The sequence below is a fragment of the Bombus bifarius genome, unplaced genomic scaffold (assembly GCF_011952205.1).
Source record: "Bombus bifarius isolate JDL3187 unplaced genomic scaffold, Bbif_JDL3187 scf7180000007966, whole genome shotgun sequence".
In the NCBI taxonomy this organism is placed as follows: Eukaryota; Metazoa; Arthropoda; class Insecta; order Hymenoptera; family Apidae; genus Bombus; species Bombus bifarius.
In genome coordinates this window covers 7451474-7476017 of record NW_022884352.1, presented here as the reverse complement: position 1 = coordinate 7476017, position 24544 = coordinate 7451474, and the positions used below count along the sequence as shown (strand labels likewise).

Here is a 24544-nt window from a genome sequence, read left to right as displayed (position 1 = left end):
TATAAATTTTTTCGGAAAAAGCTAAAGCGAAACGAGGAAGGATTTTAACGACGAAATTGAGAGAAAGGAAAAAAATTGAATTTCTCGTAGATTTCGACTGGTCTTTATTACAAATAAGAGTTTCACAATTTACGCTAGAAGTCACGATGGCAGGTATCCATGTCCCGGAGGAACACTCGGAGCTCTACCATTTTCAGGTTCCTCTGCACACTCCGTCTAAATAATATCAGAATAATTCGATCTGGTTCGCTGTGCCGATCGAATCACATAGTTGAGAAGCTCTCGAAGCGGCTGTCGATTTCGTGCAAACCTATCCTAGCGATCGATAGTGTCTTTTTAACTGGGAACGTTTCTATATACAAACGTCGATCTAGCGCTTAGGATACCCTGCAAGCAATAAATATTAAACGAGGCTAATTTGTTTTGGCGGTGAGAACGTTCGCTACCCTCACTCTCGTGGAAATAGAAAGTTAAAACAAGGCACTTTATCTTCCCTATGGTGGCTACCTTTTTGCTACTATAATTAGAAGTATAGTACGTGGAATTGTTTAACCAACACGGTTCCTTTCGCCATAAACTGTCAAATTAACCCACTAAAGACTACTCGTTTGAAATATGTATATATATATATATGTTTTGTTGTTTGTTTTTGATCGAAGTAAATCATTGAATTCCATTTTTTAATGTCGTGGTTACGAAATGAAATTCCAAAGATTCGTTCGATTTTTCTTCTTCATTTGCCTATATCCGGCAAATTGGTCTTTAATGGGTGAATTTACGGGAGAATTAACAGGAATTAAATGGCATCGCTAAATCTACGAAGTTTCGTTCGAACACTGATGCTTTGCCAGGCATGGACGTAACTGACGTATCGATGACTTCAGTCAGAATATCGTTAATTTAATACCTTAGCGTTCGTGCGTGCTAAATTGTAAAAATATACCTTTCGATAGTTTGCTAGGTACTTTTGTTACATCTAGTCGATCATTATACCTAAATCTATCGAATATGCTGACTTTAGATAACTTAATCTTAAATTCTGAATTGCTTGATAATTTTCATTAATGAAATCTCCAAGATCTTCGATATTTCAGTTCTCAAGTTTTAATTAAAATGACGGTTAATTATGTAATTAATGGTTAGAGCGTCGTATGCTTCGTTTTCGAAACTACCTCGTGAAGCGTTTTCAGCCAAGTTCTCGAAAGCCTCGTCGTTCGAACAAAAACGATTATATCCACGTTTCGTTTCTAGAAGATTAATTTTACTAAATTCAACGAGCAATTTCACTGGCTCTTTTAATTATTACACATGGAAGCTTCTAACCGACCTGCGGTTTAGTGTAATTTACAAACATCGTAAAATAGCAAAAATAATTGTCCGCATATCTTCTACTTAATTTATAGAATATAAATTCACAGATACTTATAATATATAGTTGGAAAAGTTACGCGTTTTAAGCCGTGACTATACAGAAGAGTGACAAACGCTTAGCGGTGAGCGATAAGAAGCACAGCGATGAAATACGTGACGGCTGAACGATAGAAAATAAATGAGAATAATTTTGATTTATTTTCTATCCCTTAGTCGTCGCTTGTTTGTTGTGGCTCTGTCGTTTATCACTTTTCTGTATAATCACTGCCATACACGAAGAATGTCTATACGGAAACACATTGGTTACTTTCTCAACCCTCAGAACACAATGAACTAATTGAAAGTTCTTATTCCACGAATTTGTTGAATTCCTCAGAAATTTGTCAAAATTTATTTCGTATATCTACCTTTTATAAAGAGTTCTCTTGCACGATAATTTACCAATTAACAATATTAATTCTTAGATTCTTACAATTACGTGCGTTCAGCTTCACGTCGAACGAAATAGTCGGACGACTTGTAATCTGTAAAATTCAATTGCAAAATTTCACTTGTTCTATAAGCAAGCTCGTTACCGTTACTTATAGAATTTTACTAATAACATTGGTTCGATCGTAAACAAAAGGAGAGTGCGGACAAGGGGATTTCGCCCGAAAGAAGGAAACAAACTGATCGATGGAACCGAAGAATAAATGTTCAGATTCTCGCGTCCAGCCGCAGCTGTGTCCAATATCATTGATGCTCGAGGGTTGAATAAGACCAATCACGACTCTGATGCCGCTTTGGAAATACGTAAAACGCAATATTCTGTACAACACAATTGCACTGGCACTTGGAAGCGATATGTTTCACTAAGAGTAAGGCACACTTTGCTCAGACGCTCGTGTAAGGGACCGTCTGCTTCGCGACAATATTCTTCTCGCCAAATTTACGAGAACCATTCTCACTAACTAAATTCTTGGACTCCTCGCTATCCAACGAGCTATTATCACTGTTAGGTCTCGATAAAACCTCGTTCACATCCTGAAGCTGCGCATTCTCGTAACTCCTTCTATTTCTTGCGATCACAGGTTCGTTGGGAATTTTTAGATCCTTTCTAACGTACTCCGGGCTGCAATTCCACTGCATTCCATCGTAGAAGCCAGATTCCGGCGACAGATCGGATACTGGAGAGATTGGTAACAAAGTCGATGGAACTGGTGACTTTATAGCAGGAACGTAGTCGTTCGGCGATAGATCAGGATCCGACAGCGAAGTGTTCTTGTCTTTAGCTAATATCTCCTGTGGCTGACACGATTTCGAAGGTTTTTCTATTTCTATCATCAACCTGTCGTCGTTGGAGTTCAATCTTCCTCTAGCGTCCACTTCTTGGGGCTCCCTGCATCCTTTTACGTATATGGCCTTCCTCGTCGCGTTTAAATACTCTCTGCTGCCCGTGTGTTTTCTATTAACGATGAAATTCTCCCTGTATCCGGTCTCCACCGCGTTCTTGTTATCCAAGGGGATTAACAAATACTTTCTGGACCCATTCAAATTTCTTCTGGACCCATCCAGGGATCTTTTATCTTCTTCTAAGCCTCGAAGAATATTTCTATGATAGAGACTCCTCTTGGAACTGTTCAAAGATCTCTTCTCCTCGTCCGGAACACCGTGTCTCGTGTTCTTCCGATTAGTCGATTTTAGTAACAACGGACTCCCTTCTCTCGATGTTTCTGGCTCTTCGAAGATGATCTCGCGGCTGTTCTTCAGGATCTCCCTGTTCACCGCTTCCGGCAAGTGTTGTAGATCGACGTCACCCATCACCTGGATCCCATCAGCGTCTAAATCGAGAATCTTGTAGTGGCTATGGTCTCGATTTGGAACCGGTGGTCCGTGATACGTCGAGTCTCTGCAAGAATTTCGACAGGTGGTCGCCTCGTCGGCGCTGGTTTCGCTTCTGCCGCTGTCCACGTAAGTTAAATTGTGGTTTGGATGATGATGAGGATGATTTAGGTGTGGACGATGACCGTAGTGGTACTGGCTGTCCTGACAGGACTCCATTAGGAAATCCTCGTCTACTATCATACCTGCAAAATAGTCTTCTACTTAGAGGAATTTCAGCTTTGATCTTTCGAACTTAGCGAGTAGAAATGTTTGTATAAATTTTGATGGATAATCGATATGACACGTACTTCGATGTGAATGTGTTTGGCTTTGAATTATTTTACAAATTATCTTACGACAACCAACAAATACCACTTTGCTTAACCCTTCGTTTACAAACGTATTTGTTTCGCCCTCCATAGGTAGGTGATTTGTATGTGGAGTTGAAGCTTTTCGCTCTTTTAACTTTGTAAAACAGATGCCCAGGCGTTCGTGTAACGTCTCAGTTACGTATGAAATGGTTAAATGAAATTTTTGTCGAGTCAAATGTCTGAAATATCTTTCGAAAATGACGATGATGAGAAAAGCAGGAATTGGAGGAATTTCGCTTACTGTTTCAGCGATTCAATTTGCTTACGAACGCTTTGTTAAACCCTTTGCTGTCCAGACACTCGACACTTTAGCCTAATTGATCTACACTTAATAAATGACTTTCAAACGTGTTCGTAGTTTTGGCTGTGTTCTCGTACTTTCATAAGCAATAACCACATCTGTTTTAATATATTTTTAATAAAAGAAAAGAACGAAATAGAAGGTGAAACTCAACTTGACGTAGAATTGCAAAGGGTTAAAGATGATTTAGTAAATGTGTGGCTCAGCGATAGTTTTGTACATGCACTGAGAGTCAAAAGTGTGTGTACGCTGAAAGGCAAGAAATTTATTTCGGATCTTCTACGCGCATAAATTGAAAATTGGTTGAGAGGAGACGAAGTATACAGGATTACAAATCAATGGTAATCTCACGTTTGACTCTCAATGCGTATGATAGCCCTTTACCAACAACCTCTCGATCGGATCGTATCGCGCAACAATGTTCGACAGGACGTCACGCGATTAAGACAATACCAGAAACAGACACAAGCGTGAGACGGACAAACCAGGACCTCTTATCGAACATCTGAAACTCATCAGCCGCGGAAAATCCGTAGAAAAAACTGCTCGATACGCACTTTGAGACGAGTCGTAGCTTTTTGTGGAATCTTTGGTTTGCCTTAAATTACAGCGTCTGGTGCTTCGCTAACTGGCCACGAGTTGAGTTCTCATTTGGCTAATTATCGAGAGACGTCAACCCTCGTGAAAGCGTTTTAACCCTGCAGCCGCGGGCGACGCGAAAATCGCGTTTTACTTATTTTAACGTCTTAAAGATAAGCAATAAAAGTATATGAGATTCGCATGGCAGTCATCGTGATAACACTAGAACTACTGAAACCATCAAACTGATATTTATCAAACTTTCTGAAGACATACTGGTATTTTTGCCACGATTAATATTGATTTTTATCTAGGTACAGAAATTTACAAATATAATTATATAGATCAATTCTTTGAAGGAATATCGTTTGAATTGGACTGATTCGTACGTAAAATATTTAGGTACATCGTGGACCAGCGTAGTTCTAGTACTAATTTCGGCGAAATTTTTGGCCACGTTATTACGGCGTCGTTTTTTCCATTGTATTGAGAATCTCCTTATGATAGACCTGTACAAGGTATAAATAGACGGCGGAATTTCACGCACTCGCGAGAAGTTTAAGGGTGCAAAAGTTCACAGAACGAACGTGGTATGCCAAAATATATAAAATATCTAACATTATGATACCTGTTACAAACATTCAACGAAACGAAACAAATCCCCAAGTTCTACTCTTTCAGTCGTATTCGGAAAATTATTAAAAATCTGCAGGAATATCCGCAGTCTACGTATCAATTTCGTCCGCGATTTTCTGTACGAAAAGAAAGAAGAAAAAAATGAAAATCGCCCGCGGCTCGAGGGTTAAGAAGAAGAAAATGTCCGTCGCACTGAGCGGCCACGCGACTTCGGCTCCGCAGTCGACGTGTTAAACACCCGAGCTCTCGTCGATCCATGGAATGTCAACGTGATGTTTCGGTGATCCGTGAGAAGAGTGTCCTTGAGAGGCAAGGAACTCCGGGGCGTCCGCTTGGTTGCTGGTCAATATCACCGGCGCGGATTTCGGCTCGCTAGGAATTTTCCGCAGGCCTCCATCTACGGTATACACCAGCACCAACAGAGTCAGAGAGACATCGAACGAGACCCGTTCACAGAGTCGTCAACACGTGCATACGTACATACAGAAGCTCAAAGCATTTCGAAGCTCAAAGCACGCGAGTCTGGCAGAACAAACAATGGAGGCAAGCATGAGGCAAGCAGGTGGTTTGATATCGATTAGTTTGATTTGCGCGTGCATGCCAATTAACGCAGACCGACCTTGTTGCGTCGTTAGTGGTTATTTTGCAACTCGTTATATTGGCCGACGCATCGCGGAAACTTTTAATTACACCGGACATTCCGCTCTAGTAAATAAAAATTGAATAGGCTGTGTGACAGGACGAGCCTGGTGTCGTTGACGCGTGTCGCAAAAGGACGAGGGCAAACTGCGTGGTTTTACGTTGAATTCCAAGTATGCAATTCTAATTTATTTTAGATAGTATTAGACGTGAGAGGTGTGTGCGGTGGGAGAGTAGCGAGACTAATAAGAAACAAGATGTATCGATGTGGAAGATAAGTCTTTCTTTCGTTTATTTCTTGCAAAATGATTTTTAAAGAACGGCTTAAGATAGAAAGATAATTCATCGTTCGAAGATACCCGGCTACTTCTGATATTCGCCACAAGAAGAAGCCGCAAAGCGGAAAGAACGCAAGATGAAAAATAACGTTATTCGCTATTTCTTGTTTTTAGTAGTTCCATGAGTTACTTTCATTATATTCTCGTGTCCGACTTTTTCATTTAATTCGCGAATTCCGTGTAGGTTTGTGAATTGTAGAATGTTCCAGTTCGAAACTATTCAGTACGCTATATAATGCTTCGTTTCCTTGTTGGACGACATTGGTAATCGTACTTTTAAATGTACAATGTATGCCAACAGAGATTCAGTCTCATTACTCTTACGACACCGTGTGATACGAGATGAAGGGAAGATCTAGTTAGCCAAAAATCTAACTAGCTCACCGCTGAATCTAGATACAAATATTCGATCCTTTCTTTTCACGTCAAACTCATTTCGAAAGAGAAGAGAACTAAAAAAAAAAAAGGCTAAACAGATAACACAGGTAACACACAGAAACTACGTTCTATTCAATGCCAAGTGTATCCATTCTCTAGAAACCTGCAACCACTTACCGTTCCCATGACGAAGTTCTTCTTGTATCTTGTAAAACTCCGCCAGCTCTCTACTAGAACACAGAGGCGTTCCGACCTGCGTGGTATTGTTGAACAAGGAGTAATCCACTTCGTAGCCCTGTCTCTCTTTCGAGTACGTGACCATGGGCTCGAACCTGTATCCCCAGAGGATCTCTTGTGGCAAATAACTGGATCTGGCCTGAGTGGTTTGTCCTGTCGATTCTATCGTTCCCTCGAGGATCGCCACAATCTCGAACCTCTCCGTCAGCATGTCCTCGGCGGACATGTTGTAAAACGGCGACTCCGCGTTGATTTTATGAACGATCGTAGTGGGCCAGATGAAGAACAGGTTACCATTCTGACCATCGGTGCCTACGGCCAGCTCCTGTTGGTTCTGTGACAGCACTTCGCCCTCCTTGGTGGTCCTGGTCCTTATCAATTGGGCTCTAATGGCAGCTCCTATTATGTGACTTTTCCTCATATCGCCGACTCGGAACATCAAACAGAGCTCGCCGTCCCTCTGACAGATAACAGCGTTCCGCGAGAATAGCAACGTTTGAGTTCTCTGCTTGGGCCTGCTCATCTTTGCGAACACTATGCCCACCATGAACGCCTGGATCATCACACCGACGATGCTCTGGATGCACATAACGAAGATCGCCTCAGGACATTCCTCGGTCGTGACACGACTTCCGTAACCGATCGTGTGCTGCGTCTCGATACTGAACAGGAAACAGCTCGTGAACGAGAAGATATTGTTGATGCAGGGTGTCCAGTTGTTGTCTATTTGATACGGGGGCAGGTGGTCCTTTTCAAAGTCACCGTGGCTGAACGCGATGAGCCACCAGATGACCGCGAAACCTAGCCAGGAGAGCACGAAGCTCAGGCTGAAGCACAGCAACATCCATCGCCATTGAGTGTCGACCAGGGTCGTGAATATGTCCCGGAGGAAGCGCAGGGAACGCCTGGAGATTCGCGACTGAAGGACGTTGCACTCGCCGTTTTTTAACACGGCGCGACGACGTAGCTTCCGCGTTGGCCATGCTCTGTACCGGCTCCTGGAAATTACAATTCTGACGGTTGGTACTTGGAAGAAGGAACTTCGCTTTCATTTGCTCGCAGATTTGTCTTTCATAGGTTCTTATCGCGCGTAGAATTCTTTTAATTTTTAGTGAATTAGTTCGACTTTCGTCGAACGAAGAAGAGATAAATTTTGTAAATTTAACAAAAATTCTATTTCAGATTTCTTTCGAATTGTCATTTTATTGGATCGCTCGGCCATGCTGGATCAGGGAAAGATAAATTTTGAAAATACGTCGAAAATTTCAAAGTTGGTCTTATGTCCTAAAATTATATAGATTCCTGTCGCGAGCACGAGAGGAACAGAGGCGATTTTCAGCGCAACTGGTATCGGAACTTGGAACAGATTCCTTGTAATGGTCATTGATTTCAGTGGATTATTCTTACGATAGGCATTTGACACGATAAAAGTTCGTGACGAGGCCGTTTGACAAGGTGATTGTACTCTTTATAAGGACGAACACGTTTTTGATTGAGAAATTTGATCCTATACGTCGCTACGTATTGACCCACTTAAAGATAGAAGTCAGGTATATTCCTGAAACTTGATAGCTTTTTAATTAATCTTAAGCAATCAGACAGGCATCAATCGATTTTTATGCTACGTCGTATCATTCCTTTAACGATTATCGGCTTCGAGATTCAGCAAAATAACGATTACGTCTGCGCATCGATTATTTAACAATGACGTTGCTTTCCGCGAAAGCTACTTAACGATAGAGATCGTAAATCATTCGCGCAGAACTGAATCTCGGTTTCGATTATCTCGACACGTGGTAACACGTGTAGCGTACTATTTTTTTTTTTTTTCTAGCAAAATAACCGCGAGGGAATAAATTATTTCTTCGAGCGAGATGCTCTACGAAATTCTCATCAAGGCCTCGTCGACATTTGTACACGCGTCGTAATATATTCTCCGCGGAGATCTTGCCGGATTTGAATAGCAAATTTCAGCTGATCATATTGTTCTTCTGGTGTCAATCGATCGTTACGCACCCATCGCTTTCCTTATTCGACACGAATCTTTATGAAAATTCTAGCAGAGATTCGCGCGCGATAGACGATTTGCAAATTGTGATTTTTGCGACGTATTTTGCGCGATGTATACATCTGGCGGGATTTAGACATGCATTTTTATTATGCTAAGCGGATGATCGTCTGTAGCGGAGATGGCGAACGATGGAAAATTTTATCGTCAAGTTTGTTTCCAATGTATGGTATTTCCCATATTGTTAACGCGACAATTTTGCCCGCAATGCTCGAGATTTTATTTTTTATTCGTGTAACGATTTTATTTGATCGAGAATTTTCGCACGAGTTTTCATTTTCCTTTTTTTTCGTTCCGAATGCCCGAGATTTTATCTTCTGTCTGTGTGAAAATTTCTTTCCACCGTACGATGTTTTATTCTTTAGTTGCGCGAATATTTCTGTTAATCGTCCTAATTTGTATTTCTTTGTCGTTCCGCGAGAAATACCCACGATGAATCTGTTCGTGTTTCGTGTTATCGCAGGTTTTGACGGAAGTTGTTCGATGATCGATGGATGACACATGTTTGATCGCGTTCCAGTACTGAATACTTTCTCAAATTTAACGTTTCAAGAAGAATACTCACGATGGATTTCTTCGCATTTTACGTGATCCTTCCTGAACCTTTCCATGACAAACTGTCAATCGTTGCAAAAGTTCACCAACTATTTCTCTTCAACAGATGAAACACACGACAATTTTGATCACAAACTCGACACATTTATCATAAATCATTTACACCGTTTTAAAACTTCACTCTGAAATTATCATATCGCGAAACAGACAGGCAGCCGTTCTCATTAGTGGCAACAGTTCACAAATCAACTGAATCTTCACCGAAAAAGTGAAAGAGAAAAAAAAAGAAAAAAAAAGATAATTTTGACAATCCCTAGACAACTCGACCAATTACTTTAACGCCGTCGATAAATGACACGCTTGCCACTTGTCTCTGGTGCTTCTGTCTATTTAAAGCGCGTCGAAGAAGCGTGTTTAAGGAATTTCTTAATCAGTCAGCGATAACTCGAACGAACTGCGATGCTTACACGATTCGAGATGCAAAGTCGACAGGAGCGATTTCATCATTCGTCGCTGTGAAAACTCGCGAAAATCGTGCGAAAAGCGGCCACAGCTGCACGGAACCAACAGTAGAATATATCGACGCGACCAGTTCGATGATCTGTCTGAGACCTTCGCGCTCGCCACCCTTTCATATGGCCAAAAGGAAGTCGCCATTTTGACTCCGTACGATAACCGAGCAACTGTTATCTACCAATTTATTTATTGCCACGCGTAAATCAATCGCCGACACACGCGGTGAACTCTGCGGTCCGCGTTTGTTCACCGTTGTGTTGATTCATCTCGCAGATCGATGGCATTTACTAACAATAATTGTAAGGTCGATAATTTAATCGATTAATCTTCTGATAGCGATGAAATTATTGATATCATTAAGATAAACTGTTCGGTGCTTAGAGAAGGCGCGAAAGAACAGCAAAAGCGAGAGGAAAAATGAGCAAAGGAGATACAGGCGATAGTGTGATGGAAGAGAAAGAAATTCATGAAACATTCAGAATCGACGTGTTAAGGATCAAACAATAATAGTTTATTACAACGTTATACATGTCATTGTTATACATTTGTTTAAGTTTCATAAAACTGTGAGATTCAGCGAAAGAAAAGATGTTAGGGGAATGGAATAAAAATTGGAAATTAATCTGTTGATTGGATAGTCTGTCAATGAGGAGATTTTCGATTAATTAGAGAATTAAAAACTAACGAAGATAAATCAAATTTAATTAGGTCGGCTTTAATTCTTGCAAATGTAAATGAAGATTAATGAGTCAATGTTTATTGATTCTCTGACTTTTATACCGCTTGATGACTAAAAGAGAATATCTTAAATTTAGAATGATTTATTCGAGAAATATTTCATAGAATCACGGAATAATTATTGCTATTTAATTATAATAGCCATGAATATAGTCAAAAGTATATTGGACTTTAAAATCCCCTTTTCCTGAAGAATAATTTATCACGTTTCTGCTCTAGAGTCTTCAAATGTACGATGTATGTAGCAGTGATTTATTTTGAATAGAAATCAGACGACGCGTAAAAATATAGAAAATCTATAAATAAAGAAATTATTATGACAAAAGAATTAGCAATTCGTATGACGAGTTAACTCGTCTTCTTTGCTTAACAGGATAAGAGTAATCGAATCTTATCCAAGCTTTGGGTACTTGACAAGGTTAGATCATCGTAAATACGATATTGCACGACCTCGAATAATTCGTCTAGATATCGTCGATTGATCTAAGTTCTATCGTTATCGGGAAGAGACGATAAGGAATAGTTTACAACAAAGAAATTTCTATAATTTTATGCTGCAGAGAAGGTACGAAGTAAAATCATCGAAACAGTTTGATCGTCCAAATTGAAGCTCGACGATAAATTTCAAGGTTATTTGCCAGTTTTCTTCCGAAATATTCAACGATTAGCAAATAAGTACGCGTTGAATTAACACCTGCGTGTATGGTAGCATACCGTTTCGTAAAATATTAATTATTTAGAATCGATAAATATTTTCTCAGCAAATTATTAATAATTTTCAAATTGATCGTACATCCGAGAAAGCAACGCAGCTTTAAAATCGTCGTTCTGTCTACTGCACAACCGATTGAATTTTGGAAATCTTATATTGATAGAATCAGTGAAGTTTCGAAAGTCGCGAATTTATATCATCGATGAAATTTTAGAAATAAAAGGAACAACATTACGAGTTATCCGACTAAGATTACACGAATCCACAGAAATTTGTAATCTAATCGACTCTCAGCTTGCCGATTTATTAATATCATTGCTTACCAAATGCTAATTATTATTATGCTGTTGTCAATAGTTACGGAACAGGATCAAGTATTTGCACATTAATTCACCAGCTAACTGCGGAATTTAGTTTTAGAAATCTCTCGTGAGCTTAAGTCGTTGAGTGCGTGAACAAATACAAGCGAAGACGAGCGTACTCGTCAAATGCAGTTAACTGGCTTACAAAAACAACGGATGGCCCGAGACTTTTGCACAGTTTCGCACAGTTTTGGCAGTCCGAAAATCGCGCTGGTGTAATTCAAGATTTCGAGAATTTGGGCTTTGAATTTGAATTCCAACTCCGAAATAGCATCGCTGCATTATTTTCACAATAAATCAATTTGTATCCTCATTCTCCGTCTGCGTACGTTTCCGTTTGATTTGAAAGAATGCGACGAATCTTTCATGACGATAAACAAACGACGTTATTCCTATGAAAGACGATAGCGGACTGACCTACGCCACTACTACTTTTTAGCTTACTACACAGTAGCATCTCGTTCGCGAAAAATTCAGCGAGCAACGTCTGCACACAAGTATTTATTAGGTGTTTTCGTAATTGTGTCCTCGTTATTCGGATAATTGGGACGGTTGGGGTGACCGGTTGGAATATAATCGCTTATCGAATTAACTTGTCAGTCGTAAATAACAACGCAGAGACAGAAGTGGACGAGAAAGACTGCGTTCGTCGATGCGTTATTAATTCACCGGTCGTTAATGAATAGCTAATCCCACGATTCTAGTTATTAACTGGGAAGCCAACTACGCAGCTCGATAACTCTTCATATCGAATAAATTCAGATTAGAGTGTGTCATTTTACCTGCTTTTAAGCGATGGAGTCTTGGACATTTTTACTATAACAGGTGTTGTTTGTTCCGACGATGGCAACAGATTTTGTTTCTCGTCTCTGTCCGGCGAGGATGATTTCACGCTCGGAATTGGATCTTTTGGAACGTCTCCGTTCATTTTTGCTTCTTCTTCTCCTTTTTTTCCTTTGATACACACGCGTTAGCTCGCGTATTCGGACAATACTCTACCTCGAACAATATTTTCCATTCGAGGACAATAGCGTACGACGTTGTTCCCGTTTTATTCGAAAGATTTATTAGTTTGACGAAGAGGTTCTAGACACTCGGATAATCAGATTTGTGACATACGATTGCACGCGCACGTGATATTAAACGACACGCTTCGACGTAGCTGCAATTTCTCATTTCTTATCGCGAACGAAGAAGGATCAGTGGCGGAAGGATTTTTTCACATCGTACAAACATTTCTCTGTGTCACGATCTTAAGGTTTCTTGCGCGATTGTAGATAACACACACGTACAATTTATCGATACGCGCAGAAATTTCTAAGTGTACGCTCGGTTTAATATAATTTCCAGATGCTTCAAATGTCAATTTCGAACTTGAAAGTTAATTTTGAAAATCTCGATTTTCCTGTTACCTTGCACGACCCTTGGAAAATTTGACGATCTTTACATCAGTATCAATTTCTATGCTCGCAGCAATAATTTCAATAATCTTCCGTTTCTTTATCAAGCTAAGTTTCAACAAATTCAACGATTGTAAAATTCCCTTTGATTTTGACGAACACGATAGCTACTATCGGAAACGATAGTAGGAATGAATTCCCAGTGATTGCAGCGATAATTCTAACAAGTTACTATCTTGTCAAATAGTTCAGCGATCGCGAAAAATCCTCTCACGTCGCAGAATGAACCTTCGATGATCGCTGCAAACGCGAAGCGTTGAAATTAATCAAAGGGAAGGCAATTACTTCTTGTCCCGATTGGTTCTCGTTCCACGTAAGTCTTTCACTTATCGTCTTAGATCTCGCAGTTACTCGTTTCGTTAACCACGATCAGACTAAAAAGAGTTTATCTTTTATCGACTTCCTTTCTCGTACACTATTTGACAATTATGAACACAGCTGAGAAAACTCACTGGCAATCGCATCTGCTCTTCAATCGTTGCTCTTAGAATTGATTCCCAAAAACCAAGCGCACGTCATCCATCAATTTCTCTCTGATTATCCAATGGTAATTCCATTAAATCTTTCTAATCCACTTTTAAACCCGACAGGATCTGTCTGTCTTAATCGAGTTGAAGATTTCTTCAACAAAGTGAAATTGTATTTTCTCTTGGATAATCACGTTGTTCTTTACTAAGATTTCGTTTCGTTTTATGGCCTGTTATCGTTCGAACGGAAGACACGCGATGTACGCGGAAGAAACGAATGGTTGGGTGAATAGGTGTCGAGTTTGATGATGGAGAATCTACTGATGTACGAGCAATGATGTAGGACGTCTTATACGAGCCAACACCTGGCCAGTGGTCTCCACTTATCAGCTACTAACAATAACGTTTGCTCTTTTCATTTGCGAGAAAATGGCCTGATTACGTCACGCGGAATGTTTCCCTTGTTTCCTGCCTTTTTTTTCTTTTTTCTTTATCAACGATATCGCGATTCTTTGCAACGGCGCCTTCCCTCTCAAACTTCTCTTTCTTCAATCACGATTACTTCTAAAAATTCTACGAATTCTTAAGCAACACTGTCTCTGTATTTTACACTTCTTTTCATATTTACTTCAATTCCGATCCAACACTGGAGTAAGCGCACTGTTTTTACCGTTCTCGTAGATTTATCCAGCAAACAGATGGAGAATTTCTCTTGTAATTAAAAATCTGTTTAAGCTTCGAATCAACATTGGCCTACGAACGATTCCACCTTCCCGATACCTTTGCAAACTTACGGAGCAAATGGAGCAAAGAACTTTTTCTACAAATACACGTCGCGACCAGCGCTCGATGCCAAATCACAGCCCTCGAATTTCAGACTTTTGATCGAAAATTGATCCACCGCCTTTTATGCACGTTCGAGCATCGTTCACGATTCGCAAAAGGCACCTAAAATCTACTTTCTTCGATTGTTATTTGCACGACGAAAGCGCGAATCTCATCGGCGACTCAAAACGACGTTCATGTGATACACTGGATGTCTTCTTCAATTGGCACTATCTGTTTCTCGTTTATAGCGTGGTGCACTCGGTTCACCGATAACATTTTCGACGAGACCGACATCGCGAAGCGTTTGACTACAACGCCAGCAAATCAAGATTTGTTCCACTGACTTCGTTTGACTGACTCGAAAAGTCCGGGAGCATGTCTTATCACCGAGCAGCCATCTCCTTATCGGCGTCGCGTCGTTCTTGGCGAACCATCGCGAAATCGCTGATTGCACGCAAACGCCCGAGCTCGCGCTTGTGAACCGAAAGCGTACGCGTTACTTGCGAAAGCAAACTTTTCCGCGAATTATCGAACATCTCAGATCAGATTTATCGAGCCGATATCCCGAGTCGAAAATCCATAACTCAGATTTATCAATCCGCGTTGGAACAAGTCGGTGTTTGTCGACGTACGAGGAGGTTGTCCCATACGGAGATTGCGTGGACGTTTGTTACGGAAAGACTGCAACTCGCTGGACATTCCTTTTTACGAGCTTGATACTTCGAATTTATGAGTTTGACGCCTCTTCGCTGTTGATTAATATTTTTTATTAATTCCTTATTCATTTGCACATTGATCATTGTTTTTTCCACTCTAGTCGATAAGCTATTTTTAACAGACTTTCCGAGTTTCATACTCTTTCACCGTTGATTAATATTGGAACGATATTGGTTTTCTTTCTATTAATTTTTGTTATTAATTTGAAGATTAACGATTTTTCGACTCCAATCGACAAGCTATTTTTAAAAGGCTTTCCATGTTTCATACTCTTTCACTGTTCATTGATATTAGGAAGATATTGGCTTTGTTTTAACTGTTATTAATTTTGAGGTTAACGATTGATTCTTCCATTTCTCAATCGATTTTTTATGTTGCTAATGAGCACACTTCTGATAAAATTAATGTTGCTTTTTATTGAGGTCAAAATATGATTATATATAATATAGGTACTTTTATCTTTAGCCTCATCGATCATCGTTTTAATAATAATTATCTATATAGTATTTAACGTATATAGCGTACTTAGGTTTGGTTAAATATTTCATCAATAACGTGGTTAGATATTTAATCACATTGCAGCTGATTTCTTCGCTGTTAACGTTTTGATGGACACTTTGACACGCTTATCTTTTTAACTAATATCAACTATCGTCCAGGAATTTAGAATGAATTGAAACGCAGGGAGAAATTATTTTTGAAAATTTACTTTCGAATTTGCTGATTATTTATGCTATCTATTGGTGTTAAATAAAATTGGGAAAATAAGTCGCATGTGTTTTGAGATATTGCACACTAATTACAAATATCTTCGAATAATACAATTGAGATATTCACAAGAAGTGGAGTTGATCGGTTTGACCTTTGAGATTTGTTCTTCTATTTGTGCAATGCAGAAACAATAAATGAACGATAAATAGGAACAAAGAGAATTTCATTAACACATCGAATTGAAATTTAAAATAGGAAAATAATATACATACATGCGCAAGTATTACATGGGAAATAAATTCGGATGGTATCTGGGTTAATTAAAATCCAATATCAATGACGTTTTATTGGCACTGATAAGGGAAATATCGTGAGAACCGAGAAAATTATAGGTCTGAATTTCTGGCGTATGATATAAAAATAATGGAACTAATTAACATAATTTAGAGAGCATCCAGCTCGTCCAAAGTTTCGTCCCCGTATGTTTGCCAAGATATCAATCACGATTCAGATTTATTTTCAAATCAGATCGGGTTATCTCTTTCTCTTTAGCTGATTTATCAGCTTCGTCTGTCTCCGTACAAATATTCCGAAAGATATAAAATGGCAAAAAGATTAATCTTAAACGTGATTCGAGTACAGTTTTTATCTAACATCTAATCGTATCTTTCATTTTTTATTTACGGTATTATTGGTAAAAATATTTCTGCAGATCAATGTACCGATTTTTTCCTCGATTCTCCTGCGATTTTTGTATGAATCCAAGCTTCCATGAAAACAATTTGGCAGTAGTCGTTGTAAGAAATACGAACCGGAAGGACTCGATCAACACCGGCAACGTTGAATCGCCATTAGCTGTTAGTAATTTATTCGGTGCGCATTATAATGGTGCTATCCCATAGCAGAAGAGGTCGTATCGTTTGTAGGCGTCAATTGAGAACGGTACTAATTCCGGAGTACGACAGCTCGAAAGCATGTCCTCACGTGTGTTTGTCCAACTTTGCCAGCGAAATATTCGATCGAACTCCTCCAAAAAATATTAATCCCACGAGTACACAAAATATTTCAAATATTCCTTTTTTCTGCAAACAACAGAATTTAATTTTCTATATGGAATGAGTCAGAAGAGGTTCTGACTCATTTCGAATTACGTGTACACGACTTGTTGGATAAAAAAATAACACCAACAGTTAGTTTTTTTTTTCTTTTTGTTAATTTATATTTCTACGTAGATACGAGGGTTGTTTTGTAAGTGCAATGTGAAACCCTTTGATTAATTGAGTAATTCAAAGGCGATAATAAATGCAATTCGTTTACAAATAATTTAAGGTGACAGAATCGGCAATTCACCTTGTGTCACCGTATGTCGTTTATCCAAATTAGTCGCGACATATTCACAGGGTATCAGATACAGAACTTCGTTTCATGAATTTAAATGAACGCTGAAAAATATTCATTAAGCTGCCAGAACATCCTGGTGACGACTAATTGCATGCAAATCGAGTCTCCGAACAGGTTTCGCGAATCAAACGGAAAATCTCGTTCTACTCGATAGTTGGTTCCATCATAGTTGACTAATTACTTACAACGTAATACACGACAGTGGCGACTATCAATCGACAGATACAATTTCAGAATGAGAAAAAAGAAAACGAATCAGTCTTGTAGATATCGGCATCGGCATCCATTATTTTTTTTCTTTTTTCAATTTCACGTTTTTCTTTCGACACATCCATTAGGTTCAATTAATCGAGTTATTTTACAATACAGTATCGAGCATTAATCGACAAATGCAATTAGAAATAGGAAAGAAAACAGAAGCAATAAAAGCAACGGATGTAGGAATTCCGCAAAAGGACACGATTTCAAGTTATTTCGATTTGATATTTTTCTTTCGAGATATGTATCAGGTATTCGACCAAGTCGTTTTATTGAAAGAATAACACGTACTCTACAGAGACATGCAGTATTTCACGAAAGTATCTGAAAGCACCTATAAAAACCTTTTACGAACGTGTTATGTGTTTTACTTGAAACATTTTCAAATTTTATCGTCCTGCAACGACATCACCTCTTTTAAATTTCGAAGTTAAGAAGCTAAATAAAGAGGAATCTCTATCGAAAACTCGGTTTCGTTTCAAATTTTTCAAATATAATCACAACTGGACTGCGGATTTTTACGAAGAAATGGCAGCTACGTGTTAATTTCTTTCGTCTACTACAAAGTACTTTATTTTGCATATTGTACATATATATATATATTTGTATATCATATGCATTGATATTTTTATGATATCGTGATTATCCGTAGATCGTGTTTTATCTTATGTTCACAAACTATGCGAAACTGAGTCCAATTTCTAGATCATCAAGTTGAAATAGATAAATATAATACAATACCATGCGCATTCTCCGCGATTTTCCATCCGCAAATTTCCAATAAGTCCGTAAAAATTCGCAGTCGGATCGTGACAAACCTGTCTCGCTACGGTATAGCAATAAGCCTTTAAAAATTCGTTTCATGTAACACCCATAATGCAATACATTCGTGAAATTTTCCTACGACAAATCTCGAAATATTTTCGCCAGACACCGTGTAAAATACAGAATGAAGCCACTCGACGAAAAGAATAATACGTATTCTACCTCCTTCGAACAAAACCAACCAACTGTTTCGTTTCTCGCGACGTTAGCTCGAGCGAGACGCGACGAATCTCGTTCTTCTTCCGACAGAAACGCTCGATCTTGCCGGACTCGACATGACGAAGCTGGCCAGCTTCCGGTACACAATTTTCGAGGCGTTTCCCGACGCGGATTAAAACCAGCGCGTTAATATCATCGGGTGTACGCACACTGCGGGTCGAGCTCTTATTGCGAGCTGTCCAACCGCACTGTCCACGGCTTCGATAACGAGCTTTTAATTAAACTAACGAGATCGGACGAGTTGCGAGCTTCGGCCTCGCGAAGATTTTCATTTTCGATCGCGGCTACCTCGAGTGTGGAATTTTTTTCCGAATTTTCACACGACGATTATCGCAGCAGCAAGATTTCCTCGCTTCGGAAACGGCGCGCCGGTTTTAACATGAGACCGAATTATTTTTCCAGCAGACATTGATTGTGTTAACGAGGCTGGTTAACGCTAGAAGTATGTACATATCGCTGAAGCACAACTAAATCTTGTACGGAAAAAGTTAAAGTAGATATCACAAGGATGTAACAAGGAATTTCTGATTATAAATTTGAAAGTACTATAGCGTGCTTTATAAAAGTTGCGCATCTGAAGGAAGTCAACTTTTCGAGGAAACTCTTCTTCTTGGAAATTGTCGTGCATGTCTGTTAGATTAATTTCGGGTCGATAATAAAACTGTTGAAATATAGGTAGGTAATTATAAGATTAATAAGAATTAATATAGTATAATATAGAATTAATTAATTATTCCAGATTGCTGAATGATGCTGTATATCTTAAAAACGTATTAAAAAGTCTATAATTATCTATAAAACATCTGTGATTGGAATTGCTGATTTTTAGAAACGAAACGCGTGTAGAGACTGGGCTTGGAAATTCGAGTAATCTCTTGACAATTCCTCGTAATTCGTCCTGTCGCTAGGAATGATTTTTTAAACGGAGATTCTAATTGAACGAGAAAATAGGATAAACTTTCTACGATGCGCGATATTCTAAAATCATTTTAGCTAGAAATTCGTTTTTATTTAGAAGAAGAAAACATCCTCACTGCCATCGGACTGTATAATAATAGAGATTCTAATTGAACCAGACAACAGGTTAGATAAATAGGTCTAAAGATAGAGATTTCTTAATGGATTTTCTCAGATGTACAATGCTGTTAAGTTATAAATTTTTTCTTATCTAAAATACTTTGGACAGATTAATGATGTATCTCTATCGCACATCGTATCGATCGCAAGATATCTGTTGCGCGTATAATCCATGCGAATAAATACGGATTAGTTGAGCAGTAATAATTGGATTACTAGTTTCTATCAGTTTAATACGTGTTTTCTAGCATCTTAGATAATACTCGTCTTTTCACACTTGGTAAATACTTGCAAGAAGCTTAACTGTATCACGTTCGAATAAAATAGTAATCCTAGAAATCTTCGATATAGTAATAATCATCGTTGTCATACGTTTCAATTGTTACGTATAGTTTCGAACAAGAGAGAAATTAAATTCTCTTTTACTCGTCGATGGCATGAAATTTATTTTTGTTACGCGTAACAAGTGGCGCGTTAAAAATCTCGAATACGATAGTATTTTCATTCGATTAAACACAAAATACCGTAACGTTATCTCGAATAAAAAAAATCTGGAAATCTACACGTTGTGCGTTGTTATTCGTCGCCTCATGAAAAAAACCTGAAATTTGTAATTCGTTGCGCACGATGAGACGGAAGTATTTTCGAGAAAATCACGAGCACCCACACAGTCTGGATTGTCTTTCGTCCAGGAAACGGGAAATCCGATACGGCTTGAGAAATCGTTAAGAGTTTCCGCGATTAACTCTCGTTCCGCGATCACCGATTAATTCGTCACTACGGCGACCTTTCGAGATTTCACAAGGTGAATCGCCACGCTCGTTTAACATTTGCCATCTCTTCTTGAAATTAATCGCCGAGCAGGCAATCTCTCGAGCCAGTCAACGAGCAGGTATCGAGTTTTAATACCGACAAGTACACCTTACCACTATTCTAATTAAAGAAAGGAACGCCGTTCGATTAAAGCGATCTTGGCACAGAATTTCTGTTCTAAAGAAAGAATTGCGAGAGAATAGGAGGATTAAAATTCCATTGAACCGTAGAAATTCTTCACGAAACGAATACCTTTTCATCTACCAAGTAATATAGAATTTTATAAAGCACGATCCATTCTCGATTTATTAAGTTATTTACGGCTTGTCGGTTTTCTACGTTCACGTTTTCCAATTCATTTATTTTGGAGATATTTTTCGTTAACGTCGCACGTGTAATTTTACCCATGTAATTACGATAATTATCGTTTTCTACGTTCACATTTCGTAATTTCTAATTTTGAAGATATCTTTCGTCGACGTTCCACGTGAAAGTTTTTAAATACCTTCGTTGGTTGCTATCGTGTACGTTTAGCGAAGAATTTCCGAAAGTGTTGCAAATTTAATTATCAAGATAGAACGGATATTCTGCCGATATTTTGTCTATTATCTTTGCCCGACTACTTAACACGTCGAATTTCATGCATCTCGTCCCGACATATATTTACATACGCTACGCTATAACGTTTAATTTTCGCAAAATATTACGTTGCATTTCTCCGACGATGTTATCTAAAGCGCTCACATCGTCGACAATTTTTTAGTCTCTGAAATTTATAGTACGTTAGTCGTTCTGAAAAATTTAGTCGAGAGAACGTGAGTCACGAAACGGCAGCGGTAGCAATCGACGCGTTAAACAATGAAAATTCCATCGATCTGTTCCACAAACTACTATTACTACGATATAATTGCGGCTAAAAGTTAATATAAAAATCTCTAGTAAAACGCATTTAGTCGTCGATATGCTTAATATAGCCATACTTTGTCGTCATTCTTCTTACGTTCGCGTCTCGTAACTTGACAATTTCCAAGACATATTTCTCAAAAGCATTCCGCGTTAGAACGTAATGAGGCGAACGTAAGTAAATTAGCAGCGAAGGTCAGCCGCGTGTTCTTGAATTTTACAATTGTCGCACGTGTAATATGTTTTCAAGTTCTTGATAAATGGGTAGGACGATAGGCTTCGCGATAGGTGAATTAGAGCCAGAAGGGTAAACAGTGGTGCGGTATAGACGCAGTGGATACGGACGTCGTTAGTTAGCCTCGCGATGCTACGCAAAATATATTGCATCCCGTTTACGTTAATAGACTTCTGCCTCGATAAATTCTATCAAACTCGATGATAGGCACACGGCAAATATCCCGGCGTAATAATTATGATGACACTAACGACGATCCAACGTTCTTGTTAACTGCGACTGTTACGGTGGCGGATTAAGGGAAAAACTCGTTCGATGAACGATTACGGAAGATTATAGACTATTAGCAGCATCCAGCTCGCGGCAATCTTATCGAGTTTCTCTATCCTCGTTTTTGTCGATTCTGCTCGATCATTGGGTGCAACGCTCCGCGTACAAGATCGTTCTTAACCGAGCAGCTTTCTGGAAAAACGTCCGTAAGATGAAACGCGTAAATCGCGTAGTTACTCAGCCGCCGTATATCGCATAGCACGGACATACAGCTTCTTTCTTTGGCGGAGTTTCTCGATTACGATATCTCGGAAGGCTGGACGAACGATTTTTCCTTCGAACATTACAACGAATAAGTTAGAATCGATAAGATAAAATCGGTGAAGTTACTTGAAAGCAGATGATAAAGCGTCAGCGACGGGACATGCGAAGATTTTATCGAAGATTTTGCCGACGAATTACGCTATAAAAATCGAACGTGCTTCCTTTGCTGCTCTTAACGCATTAACGATATCCTGTGCAAACGACGAACGTTGCTTTTGATCATAATCGATGTGGTTGCGATAATTACAAGATGTAGCGTACGTAACGTAATTTGTCATTGGATGAAGAATTTCTGGGAAAATTACGCGTTAAGATGTTGTCGGTACAGGGTGATCGATATTTTCCCAGCATTTTTATCCGATTATTTAATATCCTGTACACAGCATCTGGCGCCAGAAAACGTCGAGAATGATTTCCTCAAACAAAACGCAACCGGCTTTTGCTCGAGGATGATCCAGCAGAGATAGGCTGCCTTGGGAACCGGCCACGTGATTCGCCAACCACCGATGTTTTGTTCTGTAATTGTCGCGTGATTATACTATGCTTTTTTACGGTCACCGATACGTTCGCTCTTTTGTATGTAAAACAGACGTTTCCGGTTTTACACGAGAATGAAATAGCTTTTGGGCAGAGATCTGAATATCCCTAGGATCGTTGCAAGTAACGGCTACAAGTATCTTTAAAATTGTCCTTGATTTTAATGACTCGCAGTTATCAGTTATTGGCAAATTTCTACAGCGACGATTTTTGAAAAGGAAGATTGTCTGTTGGTAAAAATAGAACGAAATAACAGTTTCGTTGAAAGATATTATCCTTTCTATGAATTCTAAAGAGTCGATAATTATGATCTTATGTGAAGAAGATTTAGTACGTTTCCTTATGACAATTTCACGTTCAAAGTTTGTTTCTTTCAACGGTAAGTTACAAATTACTAAATTACATTCATTCGAACCAATTTGAGCCATGTATGTACACTAATGTACGTACTGTAGTAATTGGTACGTGTAAATATCCGTTTTCTACCAGATATACTATAGAATGAAGCCAAATTTCGCTACAGGTTATTTGATATCAGGTAACTTGATAAATCCGAACAACGTTTGATAACAACAACGCGATTAAAAGAAAGAAAGAATACATAAAGAATATATTACTATATACAAATCATATTTAAATATACAAAAAATATTCTGTTATATCCAGTTAGCTGTTTTTGACGAATATACTCGTCACGGGTATACTCGTTATGCTCAAAAAGCAGTTAGAATTTGCTGTTTAAATTGCAGTTTTAGCGAAAGCTAAAACATATTCGTAAATTTGAAGATGATTTGAATACTTGGAAGACGAGACGAAATAAAACGAATGAATAAAAAATATAAATAATTATTATGAAAGAAATTGTATTTAGTGCACATAACGACATATTTTAGGTACGCACTTTACAAACACATCGCAACAGCTAATCGGATATATAAATTATATACAAATATATAAAAATATACCGGTGAAAGAAATATATACAGGGTGGTTGGTAACTGATGGTACAAGCGGAAAGGAGGTGATTCTACGCGAAAAAAGAAGTCGAAAATATAGAATAAAAATTTTTCGTTTGATGCTTTGTTTCCGAGAAAATCGACTTTGAATTTTCGCTCGGTACGCGTGCACCTTATCACGTCTCGTTACAACGGATCTCACTGTAGATCGTTGTCTCGATGAAAAAATTAAACAAAAAAATTTTTATTCTATATTTTCGACTTCTTTTTTCGCGTAGAATCACCCCCTTTCCGCTTGTACCACCAGTTACCAACCACCCTGTATATAAATGTACGTGCAAAGAACTTACCTGGTAGAATCTTGCCGACCGACACCACCACCGATGCTACTGCTCTGGGTGCTGACCCTGACCAGGGTGACGTACCTAGGCAGACTGGACAAGGTTCCCGTGTTCCTTTGTCCTAGTAAGGGTGAGTCGGCTGTGTTCGGGTTGTCTGGGAGTTGCTGGTGGCTTCGAACCTCGTTATCCTTTTCCTCCTCCTCCTCCTCGATGGTACCCGGGAGGCGAAACAGCTTCTGTGGCTCCTCTATGCCACTCATTTCCGCGCTTCACGTGTTACGAATAAACCCCCATTGAGAATGTCAAACTCATCTTCCTACTCACTCTTTCTCCCCCTTTCTACTTCACCTTTTCTCCCTCCCTCTCTCCTTTCTTTTTCTCTTTCTGTCTTTTCCCTTTTTAATTCTTTTTTATCTCACCGATCCGCCTCGTCGACACTCGCTTCTCCGCTTTCCTTCTCGTCACTTTGTCTTTTATCGCTCCCTCCCTTCTTAAGTTCCTTGTACGAAGTTAAATTGGAATCAGGAACGGCGACGGG

At 39.0% G+C, this 24544-nt stretch overlaps 1 protein-coding gene across 4 annotated transcripts; it reads right to left on the bottom strand.

Moving 5' to 3' along the window:
- Positions 1 to 87: 87 nt before the first annotated feature.
- LOC117216496 lies at positions 88 to 24527 on the bottom strand. Of its 4 annotated transcripts, none has more exons than XM_033463259.1 (4): positions 24016 to 24527; positions 9347 to 9433; positions 6654 to 7711; positions 88 to 3437 (listed from the first exon to the last, which is right to left on the bottom strand). In XM_033463259.1, exons 1-4 carry the CDS (start codon positions 24264 to 24266, stop codon positions 2245 to 2247), a joined length of 2589 nt encoding a protein of 862 aa, XP_033319150.1. In that variant the 5' UTR covers positions 24267 to 24527; the 3' UTR covers positions 88 to 2244. The 4 variants fall into 4 exon arrangements, with proteins under 4 accessions (XP_033319150.1, XP_033319322.1, XP_033319235.1 ...); XM_033463431.1 differs by lacking the exon at positions 24016 to 24527 and adding an exon at positions 12447 to 12992; XM_033463344.1 differs by lacking the exon at positions 9347 to 9433.
- Between the last annotated feature and the right edge of the window lie 17 nt (positions 24528 to 24544).

What these genes read in the sequence shown, in the direction of transcription:
- LOC117216496 (XM_033463259.1), bottom strand. Translation starts at nt 24,266, where the DNA reads ATGAGTGGCATAGAGGAGCCACAGAAGCTGTTTCGCCTCCCGGGTACC. An exon ending in GGTCGGCAAGATTCTACCAG is followed by an intron (nt 9,434 to 24,015) that starts GTAAGTTCTTTG and finishes CATCTGTTGAAG; the next exon opens with AGAAATAGTTGGTGAACTTT. An exon ending in AGAACTTCGTCATGGGAACG is followed by an intron (nt 3,438 to 6,653) that starts GTAAGTGGTTGC and finishes ACTATTTTGCAG; the next exon opens with GTATGATAGTAGACGAGGAT.